The following is a 13931-nucleotide window of genomic DNA, read 5'->3' as shown; positions in this document are numbered from 1 at the left end:
AGTAAACCAATTAATATTAAAGCTGCAAACAGCAATGACGGGTCCTTGCATTCCTTGCGGTCCACGGGACTTCACCTCCCCTAACATCTTTCCCCCGTTACCAGCATGAGCTGTGGTCTGCAGAACAAAAGAGTACACCAAAACACACATATACAAAAGACAGGTCAATGGATATATATATATATATATATATATATATATATATATATATATATATATATATATATATATATATATATATATATATATATATATATATATATATATATATATATATATATATATATGCATATCCATTGCTTAATGCTTTCACAGCTTAATTTGCCTTCAGGTGGTGTGAAAGGGCACCTACCACTAGAGGCAGTGGCGGTTCTACATTGAATTACTCCCCCGGCGAGTCAACGCCCCCCCCCCCCAAAAAAAAAAAAAAAAAGAAGGAAAAACTCCCTATTTAACAGGAAGAAACCTTCAGCAGGATCCGGCTCATAAGGAAGAACCTTCCTGCTGCCAGTTGGCCAGGTAGAGGAGGAGAAGAAGAGGGAGACAGGACAGAGAGGATGAAGGAGAGAGAGAGGAGAAGAAGAGGGAGACAGGACAGAGAGGATGAAGGAGAGAGAGAGGAGAAGAAGAGGGAGACAGGAAGGACAGAGAGGATGAAGGAGAGAGAGAGAGGAACAAACATGCACAAACATTACAGAAAAAACATGACAGGTTGCAAAATGGATAATATGATGATAAATGATATAATAAGGAAATTCCCCATTGTCTATATTTTTTTTTAAATTAACAATTTACATAAGGCATGTAAACTAGAGCACTACAATTGGGATTGGATCAAACATTTGTCCTTGCTTATTCAGACAAAACAAACATATTTCACTGTACTAAAATAGGACTGCATATTATACATAAATATAATTCTTTGTTAGCAATGATAGTGCTTTCAGCACACACTTTGGGCAACTAGTCATTTTGATACCTGTGTGATGGTCCAGACTGTGTGCATCGAGTGAAGAGAGGCTGAATGGATGATAAATATGGATGAAAAATAATCACTCCCCACTTTTTACCCTGTATTTAACTCATCAAACCAGCTGACAGTAGCAGTATTCTTACTTTAGTTTACCGTTAATCAGCCTGTCATTGATGGACGGACTTATTTATGGACTTAACTTGTTCGTTAACCGACGAGCCAGAGCAGCGCATCATGGATGGACTTTATAAAAACACAGCGCGCAGCATCAAACTCTCAGTCCAGCATCAGGCTACTGTCAGCTGTCTCTCTGCCTGCAGCTCTGCTGTCTGTCCGGTTTGGCCCCAAAACCTGTTTAATGATTTTAACGGTAAGATCGCTCACTCCTTCGGTCATTCATGCTGCTATACACAAACACGCAGTGACGCACGCTATCAGGACAGAGTGAGACCTCCCTCCTCTCCCTGTCCGTTCCGTTTGGAGACCCAGAGGTGAGCTGTCCCCCGCGCCCTCTCCCCTCCTCTCACAGCTTCTGTACGGCAGCTTCTCAGCATCAGGGGCGCCTGCAGCTGCAGGGGGCGCTAACTTGCCAATTCTCCACACAGTGATCTATAATACACATTAAAAACCGCCGTGAGGATGACCGCCCGGTCTGCCCGTGCCCAAAACCGCCACTGACTAGAGGGCGCTCTTAGTGTTGCATTCTGAGGCAGACAATGGAGGTTGTTTCCACTGGAAAAACCAAAATGAATTGATCCTGACATTTGATTATGACTGAAGTACATTCATCATACATTCATACAAGGTTTGAATGTATACATTTACATGTATACAAATACATTTTTTCAACATGCATGAAGTACATTCATCATACATTCATACAAGTTAATTTTAAACATAGATATAACTGCATACTTGTCTTTCCAAAAGTTAAAAATTCATGCTAACTCTTTTCTCCTAGTGTGTAGCCAGCCTTAACAGATTTTATGTCCAAAGTTGGGTCTGATCTGGTTATGGCTCCTGTCAACTTAGTGTGGACCATATTTGGTTTGAATTTCCACTATAATCCAGGACATGAAGTTTATGTTTCCTCTCAAATGTCTTGCTTCTGTGACATTGTTGGCTAAACACAGATACACAGAACACAGATTCTGTCAGGGTTTCAGTCTGAGCCAGGGCTTTTATTTTGTAGTTTTTTGTGTTTGTCTTAGTTCTAGTGTGGTTCTCTGTTTTTTTTTAACATTTTATTTATGCAAAGTTTTCTTTTTTGTACACAACAACAGTAAGACACCTAAAATAAGAAACAATAAGAAAAGAAAAAAAAAAAACACAGCAACAGTACTGCCATCACAAAAAAACAAATCAAATTCAACATGTCTGTACATATAAATGAAGTGTGCAAAAAAGAGTATAAATTAAAGGCAAGTCCTAAGGTTTAAGCCACCATAGAGGAGCAGAAGCGAAATGGATGCATGCCAGGCCCGGTGCTCCAGTCTGTTTAAGTTGTCTGTAGAGGATGTCTTTCTCCTTTGTTGATGTGATCCATAAAGGGACCCCAAATGGCATGATATTTGGAGTAAGCATCAGAAAGTTTGTAATGCACTTCTTCGAGATACAAACAGGAAACCAGTTCATTCAGCCATTTCTTAGAACAAGGTGAAGAGGCAAATTTCCATTCCCTTAGTATAATTCGTTTAGCAATAACCAATCCAAACATTAGCGCATACTGCAGAGTGGGGGGAAGAGACAATGACTCAGTGGAGCATCCTATATCACCAATAGGCCGCCGGGGGTCAACTTTCTATTGTAAATAGTACTATACAAATTAAAAATATCAGTCCAAAATGTATCAAGCTTAGGGCAGGTCAAAAATAAGTGAGTTAAAGTACCCTTTACATTATGATTTACATCTATCACACGTAGGAGAAATGGAAGGAAAGATCTTGTTAAGTTTGGTCTTTGAATAATGCAGGCGATGAATAACTTTAAACTGGATGAGTTGGAGTCTAGCATTTACGGAGCATGCTTTGATTCGATTCAGTCAAGTCATCTATGGTTCTCTGGTTTTGTATTATTTCCTGTTTTATTTTGAAAACCTCTAACCTCAACCTAAAGGAATGTGTCCTTTAGAAAGAGAAGAAGAAGAAGAAGAGGGGCTGTATAGTTTTTATTTTAGTCATCTTTTACATCTTTTATTTTAATTTATTATTTTAAACATTAAATGTCTTTTATTTTTTAATTTTAAATTAAATTTATTTCATTTTAAATGTTAATACTGTTTAGTATTTGTTTTTTATATTGTTGAATATTATATTATTAAATATATAAGACACTTTAAAGTGATCAACACTTTTTAAAGTGATTTAATGGTTATCCAGTCCAACAGCAGTCTCTATTGGTGTGTGGGTTGTCACACACCAATGCATTTTTCAATACATTTTTTCAACATGCATGAAACATCTATTGTTTCCTTTATAGAGACATCTATACACCCTTAAAGAAGAAACCAGCAATAAAACAGGGCCTGCTTATTATTTGAAGAAAAACTTAAATTCATGATTTAAACAATAAATAAAATACAGATTTTAATACATTTAAGAGAATAATCAGCAGTTATTTAATGGTCTTTCAGTTCTCAGTATTCTTGTGTCTCTCACTGGACTCTCTATGTTTTAGGATTTATCTTAAGCTAAAGGTGCAGGGTTATAGTTGTCTCCTTTAATGAGTTTCAGTTCTAGTAATGAGCTGGTAATACATTTTTTGATGGGTCGACTCAGGTAAGGTCACATGTCACACGGGATAGACACCATGGCAACGCCATCCATTGGGGCGTGGCTTAATAATGCCACGAGCCGCTGAGAGCAGGGTGGGTTTGTGTTAAAAAAAACGACAACTTTACTGTTGTGTGTGTGTTTACATGACAGGGCCTGCGTGCTTTTATCGATCTTGCGACAATCACGTTAATTGAGTGTAATGAAATAAACACATTAGCGGGCTGCTCGGTGTGAGTTCATCAGACGGACTGTCCCACATCTCGTGCTACGGTAAGCACCGTCCGGGTTTACACGTTAGCTGTGTTTTTAGCTAGCTGCTCAACATGACAGGTGTCAGCTTTTACTTCGGAAGAATCAACGTGTTCTTACATTATACTAGGCTTGAGTGAGTATTAAACTTGTGCAAGTATAAAGCGACATTGTGTTTTCTTACACATATTATTTAAATTCAGAAGTGTTAGTGGATCGTTAATGAAGTAAAACTGTTAGCATGAGCATACTGCTTACAGCCGACGAGCGAAAATCACGCAGGTGAATCAACCTGTATGAGTGTCAACTGAACAGTTCGATGACAGAAAGGGTTTGTTTACCGCCACTATTCAAAGACAGTGTCCACTTTCAGGTACGGTATCCAGCTTTGAATGGGGCATCAATATGGGGATGTTGGGGGTTTTCAACTTCCTGGTTGTATTTTTGTGAATGGATTGTAATATATTCAGTCAAGCAGTGATTGCATTAGGAGTCACAGTCTGCTGCGGCGACAGTCAACCACTGAACGCAACACAGTGACGTGTAATCACCTATATATTGCAATGCTAGCTTACAGTATAGCCTGATTTTTCACACTAACAAGCGCCCTGACATTGTTTACTTTCTGGGGAGTATCCTTGAATTGATCCTCTGAATCATCCGTTGTGAACATGTTATATCTGTATTTTGCCAATACAATTGCAGCAGTACATCATTAGAGAAATAATCGTGGATTTCACTTTTACACACACATGGCCTGTATCTCTTCACCTATAAATAGGCAAAAAGGTGTGGTGTTCAGGCTGATGTTTTTCCCTGCAATCTGATTTTGCCAGTGGCTAGTGACACTGTGCAGATGGTGCCATCTGGATTACACCATGTTTTTTTTCTCGCTTACTTTTAAAAGTAATCATTGCATAAGCAGTCTGTAAGCCAGCCTGAAGAGGACTGCTTTCATGTCAGTACTGCAATCTGTTGCTTCACGTTTTCCACATTTATATGCACAGGCATGAAGAAGATTAACCTGTTGTTCCTGAAAACCCACTTTGTAAATGTTCACATAGATTGTTCTAAAATTATTTTTCTTTTTTTAGTGTCCAGTGGAACCCATGACAGACAGAGACATCACACAGGAATGCAGCAGGAAAAGGAAGTCCCGATGTTCATCCTGATAGTTGTTTAGAGCACGGCATTGAAGCATGGCCCTACAGACATCTCCCTTTCCTAATGAGTTTGTTGCAGGTGTCCATACAATTGGATGGGCATTAATCCTGCCTTGTTTCTGGTGTCTTGATTGCTTGATTGCTTTGCAAAAATCCACCACCTTGGAGCAAACTGAACGCCTAGAGCAGGAATGCTACCTCCACCCTCTCAAGGTCGTCTTTGGCTCCTTTACCTTCTTCATTCTTTTTCTGGTAACAGCTCCCTTTGCTCTCCTGGGCTTTCTTCTCTGGGCACCTCTTCAGGCCTGCCGCAGGCCGTTTTATTACCACAGAGAGACACCGTCATCACCAGAGCAGGAGACACACAGGGGCTTTGAGGTGATGGGAAAAGCATCTTTTGGCTTTGCTACAGCTAACCTGTGTCTGCTGCCTGATGGTTTGGCTCGCTTTAACAACCTGGGGCACACTCAGCGCAGGGCAGCTGCCATTGGTCAGCATATTGTGCAGGGTGTGTGTCGACCCCACATCCGCATCTTTGTTGACTCACCCAGCAGCTGTGGTACTCTCAGCCCGTCCAACAGCATCCTCCCTGCAGTTAACTCATCTACATATGGAGCTACAGACAGACAGACGCAACCACCAGCTGGTCACCAGTCAGACTCTACTGAAAGACAGACCACAGTCTCAAATTCCAGTAGTCATGTGGTTTGTGTACCCTGTGAAGATACAGAAGAATCTTTGACAGAGTCACCTCCCTCGCTGCCCAATTCCAATCAGAACTCTAACCAGCAGCACCGATCAGCTCACCGGAGTGCGCCCCGAGCTTTGCTTTCTCAAGGGCTCCGGCAGCAGGATGATGTACCCTGGGAGGTGTCATCATTGTTTCCAGCCAACATTGATATTCTTTGTTTGGAAGAGGTGTTTGATAAGAGGGCTGCGCAGAAGCTCACAGATGTTCTAAAACCAGTGTTTGGACATATACTGTATGACATTGGTGTGTATGCCTGGCACTCACCGTGCAGAGTTTCATCTTTTAAGTTCTTCAACAGTGGCCTCTTCCTGGCCAGTCGGTTCCCAGTGCTCGAGGCCCAGTACCACTGCTATACCACCAGCAGTGGAGAAGATGCTCTGGCTGCCAAGGGTCTGCTTTCTGCTAAGGTGCCTTCTAACAGTGACACTCAGAAAACATGTGTTTTTTGTTAGTGCTGTTTGTCTTGGACGTTTGAGCTTTACATGATTGTCCAGGGTTTGACAGCAGCTAGCAGTTGCAGAGCGCATATAAGTATAAACACTCATGGTCTTTCTCAGTATGAAGAAAATTAGGGGAAATATAACAATCATTTTTTAACTTTTAGGTGCTGATTGGACGGAATCAGAAACAGAAGAAAGTGGTTGGCTATTTTAACTGCACACATCTTCATGCACCAGAGGGCAAGTCACAGTTTAGCTCAGTATTTTACATTTTCTAATAAGGGAACAAAGATAAAGTCCTGACTGCTTTGTTTGCTCTCTTACCAGGTGATGGGCAAATTCGCTGTGAGCAGTTGAACATGATGACAAAATGGATTAGTGATTTTCAAGCTGCCAACAGACAGCCCGATGAGGAGGTTGTTTTTGATGTGCTCTGTGGTGATTTCAACTTTGACAACTGCTCACCTGGTGCGTCTGTGCCTCATAGAATGTGTTAACGTTTTGATATTGTTTAGTAATGTTTTGTAAACATGTATTGTTAACACATGTTTTTCTGTTCGTGCAGATGACAATCTGGAGCAGAATCACCCTGTGTTTGAAGAATACAGAGACCCTTGCAGAGCAGGACCTGGAAAAGAGAAGGCCTGGGTCATTGGTCAGTATTGAATATCCCTAAACTAGTGTAACTGCCACATTACATGGCAAAGGGTTACAAATGTTACACTGTGTGACTGGTTTGCTTCTATAGGTACTCTGCTGGAACAACCAACATTGTATGAAGATAACGTTAACACCCCAGATAATCTACAAAGGTACCATCTTCAGTGCAGCAATGTTACTTTAATGACAATGGAACTCCCCAGGTCATAACACCCCACACTGCCCTGTGTGTATTTGTAGAACTCTGGAAAACGAAGAACTGAGAAAGCAGTTCATCTCACCTCCGGTTCCCATCTTGGGCTCCTCCTTGGTTTACCCTGAGACAGGTCAGCCGTGGATTGGACGTCGGATCGACTACATACTCTACCGTGAAAATTCCATATCAAAGTACTGCCGCACAGTAAGTGTGTCTTTGTGTTCTTACTTTGTAAATATATAGATCATTGATTATGTGCAAATGGTACAACTACTGGAAGAACAATGCACCGTAATAACACCTCCCGTTTTTTTCATACAGGACATTGAAGAGGTTACATTTATAACACAGCTGGCTGGCCTAACAGACCATATTCCTGTGGGCTTGAGACTTAATGTAACATTGGAGTCTGACTAAGCTGATGAGGACAAACTAAATGTACAAAGCACTTCTTTATGCAATGTTTTTGTTATATACTTGAATTTGTGACTTTAATGACTATGTTCTGACAAATGAGATGTCTCAGGAGGAATTCATTTTGAAATTTGTAATTATGCAATTTTATACACTAAAGGGTTGTTCAGGCTAGAGGTACAAACTTTGTAAAGCAATATATTTTTTAGGATTTTTTTTCACTGCAATTTTTCCTACAGAAATAAATGCATACAATGAATTTTGTGAATACTTTGTGTATTTTGCTTTTAGTTTGCCATCAACTATGAGAGAGATTAAATGAGTAAATTAATGCATAACGTCTATAATAGAACATTTCTGCCATAATTGTCCTACAGTAATACTGTGTAATACATTATTTTTAAGTTGGACGTTACCGTTTGGTACCGATAGGGGGTGATCTACATTTATTTCACAGACCTGCTCAGAAACAAACAAGAAAGCCAAACGAACCAATCAGAAGCCGAGGACAGGGACCACTTCCTGTTTTTAGCCCTTGATAAACTCGTGGAGGTCTGTTTTTTTTTCCTTCGGTATTGCGGCATTATGCACGTTAAAGTCATGAATGTGCTTTGTCGCTTTAGGACGTCTGTATCCTCGGTGAGGAGAAGCAGCGTTTTATTGCAACAAAAGGATGTTTTTAGAAACGTCTGTTCGGTCCATAAAGCTCAGAGCTACAGCCCGTGTCTGCCTGAACACTTCACAACAAAATTAGCCTCATGTCAACACTGGCATCACAGAACGTCACAAAGATTTTATTCAGAAGATTCTGAAAGCAGAAATACAAAAAGGACGGGCATGTTAGAGGAGGAGTCACAAGAGATGGATGATAGCAACAGCTCCCTCAATCAGAGTAAGTACCTGAAGTATGAAAACACATCTCCTAACCTTAAAGGTTAAAGAACCTTTGATCTGGTTTGAAGTGTAGCAGTAATCCCTAGTATTTCTTAAGGGATCTTTTGTCTTATTCAATCCCTCAGATCCTAAAAAATAGTAATTTTACAACATATTTCAGACAAAAAATAACTTGAACGCTTATGTTTGATTTCTTCACTCAAACGTGTGATAAACTGATCATTTGCTTTGGATTTGAAGAAGTACCTTTTAGTTTCCTCTAGAAATGGTTATTGTAGTTAATGTATTATATAAACCCAACAATATGGACATCAATAAGTATAAATAGGTTGATTAAACAATTAAACAACCAATAGAAGTTATATTGTGTATTTGACACCAGGTCAAAGTGACTTACATAATAATAACGATGCATTTTCCCAGTTATCTACATATGTTGTGCATTAGGACTGAAAGACATGGCGCTAGAGCTGTACCTGCTTTGTGGTGTTATTTCCTGACTGTGTTTTGTGTTGTTCAGGACCCTCACAGACATTCAGTCTGGATGTGCTGGTGTCTCTGCTGCGTCAGGAAAACGCTGTGGACCTCTGTGTGATTAAAGTACCAGAGCAGATCAAATACGGCGAGTACTTCATTGTCGTCAGTGGCGTGTCACCGAGACATCTCCGCGCTATGGCGCTTTACGCCATCAAAGTGGTATCTAACCTTTATTTGATCTTTATGAAGTTATGAGTATCAAGTGTTGTTGTTTTTAACTTATGCAAAGGTTGTGTTTACTCCAGTACAAGTTTCTGAAGAAGGACGCAGATCCAAATGTCAAGATAGAGGGGAAGGATGCAGAGGACTGGCTGTGCGTAGACTTTGGTATGTAAACCAAAGTCCTAAATCCTCCAAGTGTCCTAATTATACTGTAGTGTGTGTGGACTGCTGTTTGTATAGTAACTAATGGTGTCTTCTTTCTCTTTATCTCAGGTAAGATGGTTGTTCACTTCATGCTACCTGAGACCAGAGAAGTTTATGAATTAGAGAAGCTTTGGACTCTTCGCACGTATGATGAGCAGCTGATGAGCATCCCAGCTGAGACGCTACCAGAAGACTTCATGTTTGATGTTGAAACCACAAAGTGATGAGATAAGCTGTGCCCACATCTAACTACATAGCTTTCTTTACTATCCTCAGGAGCAGCAAGTAGGCATATTCAATTTAATTACCTTCTGAAATTCATATAAACTCTGAAAAATGATTGTTAAAATGTAGTGTCCTTTTACTGTAATCTCTGTGTGTTATGTGGAAGAAAAATGTTTATCATATTTGCTAGTTCATAATAAATTATTTTGATATTCTATCTATTTGTAACTGTATTGTTGTCAGTAATGGAGTTGTTTCGGGGTATTAACACACATTTTCTCTCTTATGTACAAGACATTCAGGTCAGCCAGCTGAATGCATTAGCAGCTTGGGAGTTATTCTGTTGTTGTTGTTATACAAGCTGCCGAGATTACGGTTTTACAGGCTGGATGTGGAGAAACAATCTTGCTGTTGATCTGGATCTGGAAATTTCTGCAGTTAAGATTGCAGCCGTGTCCTTAACAGCCCCCGATGGATGAAAGCTTTTTTCCTTAATGTAACAGCATTCAAGATGATTATACAATTGATAATCGAGTGTTTAAGTAATATTTGTCTGTAAATGCTGACCTCCACTGTGGTATTGAAGTGAAGATACATTTAACTTCTGAAATTTCACTGAAGCCACAGTAAGTACACTTTGTCACCTTCCACCTATGGGACCAATTCACCAGCTAGTTTGTTGTCTGCAAAGGTTTAGGAAACATTCATTTGGAGGGAAAAAACGACAACGTGGAGCCACCAAACACAACTGTTCAATTTGTTGCTTTCAGCCAAATCAATCAAATAAAAAAAAGAAGCAAACTGCCTCTACCTGAAAAAGAAAAGTTATTATGTGACATACATGCAGCCCGATCTTACAACACTCGTGTGCAGTGTGCACACACAACAGGCTACAATAGTCCTCGCAGGGTGACCAATATGCTTCATTGACTTTAGAACATTTACAAAATGTAAAAATGTAATGAAGCAGGCGAGGCCTGACCACTGTGTTTGATTAGGTTGTATGAAGAATGACTCACAAAGATGTTTAATAGACAAAGACGGTAACAAATGTATGAATGTATGCAACAGTTCCTGCATAAAAGCAGCTCACAGTCCTGAAAGATAAGACAGACTGTTAAATAACACCTTTAGTGCAAAACCTTTGGGTTTCATTTCCATTAAATCTTTTGCTAAAATAATCTCTAAATACATATTAGAAATATAAATGTGAACGAATGTGATGTGTGTTGCTACAAAGTTGTTACTGTGGCTAATGTTCTGCACAGCTCACTGTTGTGTGGTCATTAAGGGCCACGGTGATACCTCTCTTTGATGGAGAAGATTATGATAAAGAGGAAGATTAGTTAGTGTGCAAACAGCAAGCGTCTGTGCTGGATGATTTATTCATCGCAGAAGGCACGACAGGCCGCAGAGAACTGCTCAGCTCATTGCATGTTTAAAGGGGTAAAGCTTCAGCGCTCTCCTGCAGGTGGCTCTTCATCGTACGCTTGGTGAAGTGAGCTTGTGAGGAATCACTGAGTGAGGATCAGCTAGATCGGCCATGACTGCGCTTCGTCCACCTGCCCTTCATTTGTCAGCAAGCTATCTGCAGGCTGATGTGACTTACTATGTAAACAGATGACTGACCCTCTTGCACAGTATTTCTGAAGTAGAGAACACCAACGATTCTACAATGATGTAGGTCCATACTTCACAGGGAGAACCTCACATGTCTGCACCTCATTTCTGTTCCTCCTCTGAACAGTTTATGCTTATACTTGAACTTTGTGAAGCGTTCGGTTCTCGGAGACTCTTCATGAACATATCCTCTGCAGCACAAGTCCTCATGAGCAGCATTTAATGGTTTCTGTGAGGATACAGTCAAACGTCCTCAAAATGTTCTGATCTATCTGACCTTCATGTCTTATAGTAATGATAGATCATCTTTTCTCGTGTACAATCAGCTTAGGAGCAGCACAGCAGTATATCATAGTTGACTGTATTAAGATGTTGACATGTTTCCCCCTGAGTGTTTCTAGCAGGGACCACCAGAATATCTGCTGTTATAATGAAAAGCCAGAAGCTTTTATGTCTTTTTCCTGTGCTGGAAAGTCTGTGCTGTTGCCCTGGATTTAAGTTCCCACATGACTGTCATAGAAAACAACAGCACCAATCTACTGTCAAATTTCAGCAGAGTGCTCCTCAGAGAAAATAGCAGCCATTCAAGTTGTCTTTACCAGTTAGTAGCTGAAAGCTTTTATGTACTTTTCTATCACTTGAAATTGGAAGTTGAAGGGTTTGTGTGATTTACTACCTCTGTCCTGTATGATTTGGTGTCATCCAGAGCTATGCTTGTTCGTTTTTTGGACAAAAATGCTGTACTGTAATTGTCTTAGGACAACTGTCGATGTCAGCTGACACATTTGATGTGTGGTCATAGTCACTGATCAATGAATTTACACAGGTGACCATTTTAATGAGTTCCAGAAGTTTTGAAGCACGGTCAACACTCCAGACGCACTGCGTACAGAGCTGCTCTGATTAGTGTTTGAGGTTATTTTCCAAACACCTGGGGCATCCTGACAGCTCACCATGACCAGCCGTATTAACATCTGTCATGCTGGTTGTAGTCATATGTTTATATTAAAAGTTTTAGTCTTTATTTGTGTCAGTATTGGAAACGTGATAACATAAAAGTTTTGTAAAAGATAAAGCAACTAAGGAAAAAATAACTGATATAAATCAAATCTGTGGACATTTATGTATAATTAAACTGTAACAGAATGAGTCATAAAACTGATTTATAGTTATGCAATGCAGGAAAGATTAAAGCACATTAACTTGTAATGCATTTTGGACAAGAAAAAAATAATCACCTTTAAGTCTAATAATGAACATTTTAATGACTCTGGTGTTTACACATCAGTTGTTTTTATTTCGCTGCTTTGCATTTAGCTTTCCAGAAACTTAATGAAGCAACGGATGTTTCTCTGGGGTAGGAAAGAAATCATCCTCCCTCCCCACCAGGACCACACTCTATAAAACACAGGCAATGTTGGAAAACTGACAGAGGTACCTGTCAGCAAGAAAAGCAACTGCAGCAGTCATTTCCAGTGTAGGAAGTTTTTATTCTTCCTGTTTTATTTATATACATCAGGGCATAGTTATTGATTGGACAGCTTTTATGGTTGATAATCATGAAGCACAGTGGATGATCAGTTTCTGCTTTTCACCTTCTGCTCTACAGTGGGACACACTCCAAAGCTGTGATGTCGCTGGGTATTCTGGCTCTCTGTCTGCTGGTTTGTATTCACTCTGGCATAAATGCATATCCAGTCAAGCCTGCCAGTCCCCAGGAAGGAGCACCACCTGAGGAGCTCGCCAAATACTATACTGCACTAAGACACTACATCAACCTAATCACAAGACAGAGGTGAGTCCCTGAATGAATGAAGTGAATCAATCAATGCATAGAAGCATCGATATGTTGCTTTACATCTTTTTTTTTTAATGGTGTAGGTATGGAAAACGAGACTCTCCAGACACAGTGTTTTCTGATGTGCTGCTGAGGGAGAGCACAGAGAGCATTCCAGGATCCAGCTATATCAGGTAAATATTCTGTCACTGCAGGACAAAACACAATAACATACTGCAGTGTAATTCCACATGGAGCTGATAACATTCAGTGTTAAAGTAATACTGTGTGGTTGTTTTGAAGGTTTTAGTCCTGTGTGGTGGGATGACATTGGATTAACACTAATTTTCTAACACTCTGTGACATGAAAACCTTCTGGGCTAACATATTGTTTCCTTATGCGTTCATGTAGGTATGATGGGCTACCATTGTGGTGAGGCAGTCGGAGCTGTTGCATCCACATTACTGTCAATTTACTGTCATAAAATTAAGTTGTGTTGCATGAAATAAATTCTGTGTTAAGAAACTACTTTGGTCTGGGTTGCTGTGTATGTTTATATATAGAGAGAGAGAGTGTAGGTTGATGTAGGCACTCTTGGCTGGCTGAATCACACTGCACTCAGTCATGGAGTAACAGTGCACTCTCCTGGTGAACTGACAACTCAACATTTTTATCCAGTATTTTTTTTAAAGGGACATGTCACTCATTCACAATGCCTGCTGTAAATTTAGGGAAGAGTAAAGCAGGATGCATTTTAATGCACTGTAATGTTGTATTTATTGCACTTGCTATATCAAGCCTGTTGTGATGACCTACACCGAAACTGAAAAGAGATTAACAGTTTAATCCTATCAAGTGACCTGGATACATCAGAAACAAATCACGTAATGG

The 13931-nt window shown here is 40.0% G+C and overlaps 3 protein-coding genes across 5 annotated transcripts; all 3 read left to right on the top strand.

Annotated features, from left to right (window-relative positions):
• Positions 1 to 3817: 3817 nt before the first annotated feature.
• Positions 3818 to 7879, top strand: smpd5 (sphingomyelin phosphodiesterase 5). 3 transcript variants are annotated; one of them, XM_028426598.1, is made up of 8 exons: positions 3818 to 4017; positions 5091 to 6317; positions 6515 to 6590; positions 6678 to 6818; positions 6916 to 7005; positions 7099 to 7162; positions 7251 to 7410; positions 7528 to 7879. In XM_028426598.1, exons 2-8 carry the CDS (start codon positions 5196 to 5198, stop codon positions 7621 to 7623), a joined length of 1749 nt encoding a protein of 582 aa, XP_028282399.1. In that variant the 5' UTR covers positions 3818 to 4017; positions 5091 to 5195; the 3' UTR covers positions 7624 to 7879. The 3 variants fall into 3 exon arrangements, with proteins under 3 accessions (XP_028282399.1, XP_028282401.1, XP_028282400.1); XM_028426600.1 differs by lacking the exon at positions 3818 to 4017 and adding an exon at positions 4042 to 4132; XM_028426599.1 differs by lacking the exon at positions 3818 to 4017 and adding an exon at positions 4145 to 4369.
• A 253-nt stretch (positions 7880 to 8132) lies between these two features.
• malsu1 (mitochondrial assembly of ribosomal large subunit 1) lies at positions 8133 to 9859 on the top strand. The gene is made up of 4 exons (XM_028426018.1): positions 8133 to 8512; positions 9035 to 9210; positions 9297 to 9378; positions 9487 to 9859. Exons 1-4 carry the CDS (start codon positions 8206 to 8208, stop codon positions 9639 to 9641), a joined length of 720 nt encoding a protein of 239 aa, XP_028281819.1. The 5' UTR covers positions 8133 to 8205; the 3' UTR covers positions 9642 to 9859.
• Positions 9860 to 12723: 2864 nt separating this feature from the next.
• LOC114448486 (peptide YY-like) lies at positions 12724 to 13476 on the top strand. The gene is made up of 4 exons (XM_028425455.1): positions 12724 to 12739; positions 12872 to 13057; positions 13144 to 13233; positions 13452 to 13476. The coding sequence occupies exons 2-4, from the start codon at positions 12894 to 12896 to the stop codon at positions 13474 to 13476; spliced, it is 279 nt and encodes a 92-aa protein (XP_028281256.1). The 5' UTR covers positions 12724 to 12739; positions 12872 to 12893.
• Positions 13477 to 13931: the final 455 nt, after the last annotated feature.

The sequence above is a fragment of the Parambassis ranga genome, chromosome 16, assembly GCF_900634625.1.
Source record: "Parambassis ranga chromosome 16, fParRan2.1, whole genome shotgun sequence".
NCBI classification, from domain to species: domain Eukaryota; kingdom Metazoa; phylum Chordata; class Actinopteri; family Ambassidae; genus Parambassis; species Parambassis ranga.
This window is presented reverse-complemented; position numbering and strand designations above follow the sequence as displayed.

What these genes read in the sequence shown, in the direction of transcription:
- malsu1 (XM_028426018.1), top strand. Translation starts at nt 8,206, where the DNA reads ATGCACGTTAAAGTCATGAATGTGCTTTGTCGCTTTAGGACGTCTGTA. An exon ending in CGCTTTACGCCATCAAAGTG is followed by an intron (nt 9,211 to 9,296) that starts GTATCTAACCTT and finishes TGTTTACTCCAG; the next exon opens with TACAAGTTTCTGAAGAAGGA. An exon ending in CTGGCTGTGCGTAGACTTTG is followed by an intron (nt 9,379 to 9,486) that starts GTATGTAAACCA and finishes TCTTTATCTCAG; the next exon opens with GTAAGATGGTTGTTCACTTC.
- smpd5 (XM_028426598.1), top strand. Translation starts at nt 5,196, where the DNA reads ATGGCCCTACAGACATCTCCCTTTCCTAATGAGTTTGTTGCAGGTGTC. An exon ending in AGAGAAGGCCTGGGTCATTG is followed by an intron (nt 7,006 to 7,098) that starts GTCAGTATTGAA and finishes TTGCTTCTATAG; the next exon opens with GTACTCTGCTGGAACAACCA. An exon ending in ACCCCAGATAATCTACAAAG is followed by an intron (nt 7,163 to 7,250) that starts GTACCATCTTCA and finishes GTGTATTTGTAG; the next exon opens with AACTCTGGAAAACGAAGAAC.
- LOC114448486 (XM_028425455.1), top strand. Translation starts at nt 12,894, where the DNA reads ATGTCGCTGGGTATTCTGGCTCTCTGTCTGCTGGTTTGTATTCACTCT. An exon ending in AACCTAATCACAAGACAGAG is followed by an intron (nt 13,058 to 13,143) that starts GTGAGTCCCTGA and finishes TTAATGGTGTAG; the next exon opens with GTATGGAAAACGAGACTCTC. An exon ending in CCAGGATCCAGCTATATCAG is followed by an intron (nt 13,234 to 13,451) that starts GTAAATATTCTG and finishes GCGTTCATGTAG; the next exon opens with GTATGATGGGCTACCATTGT.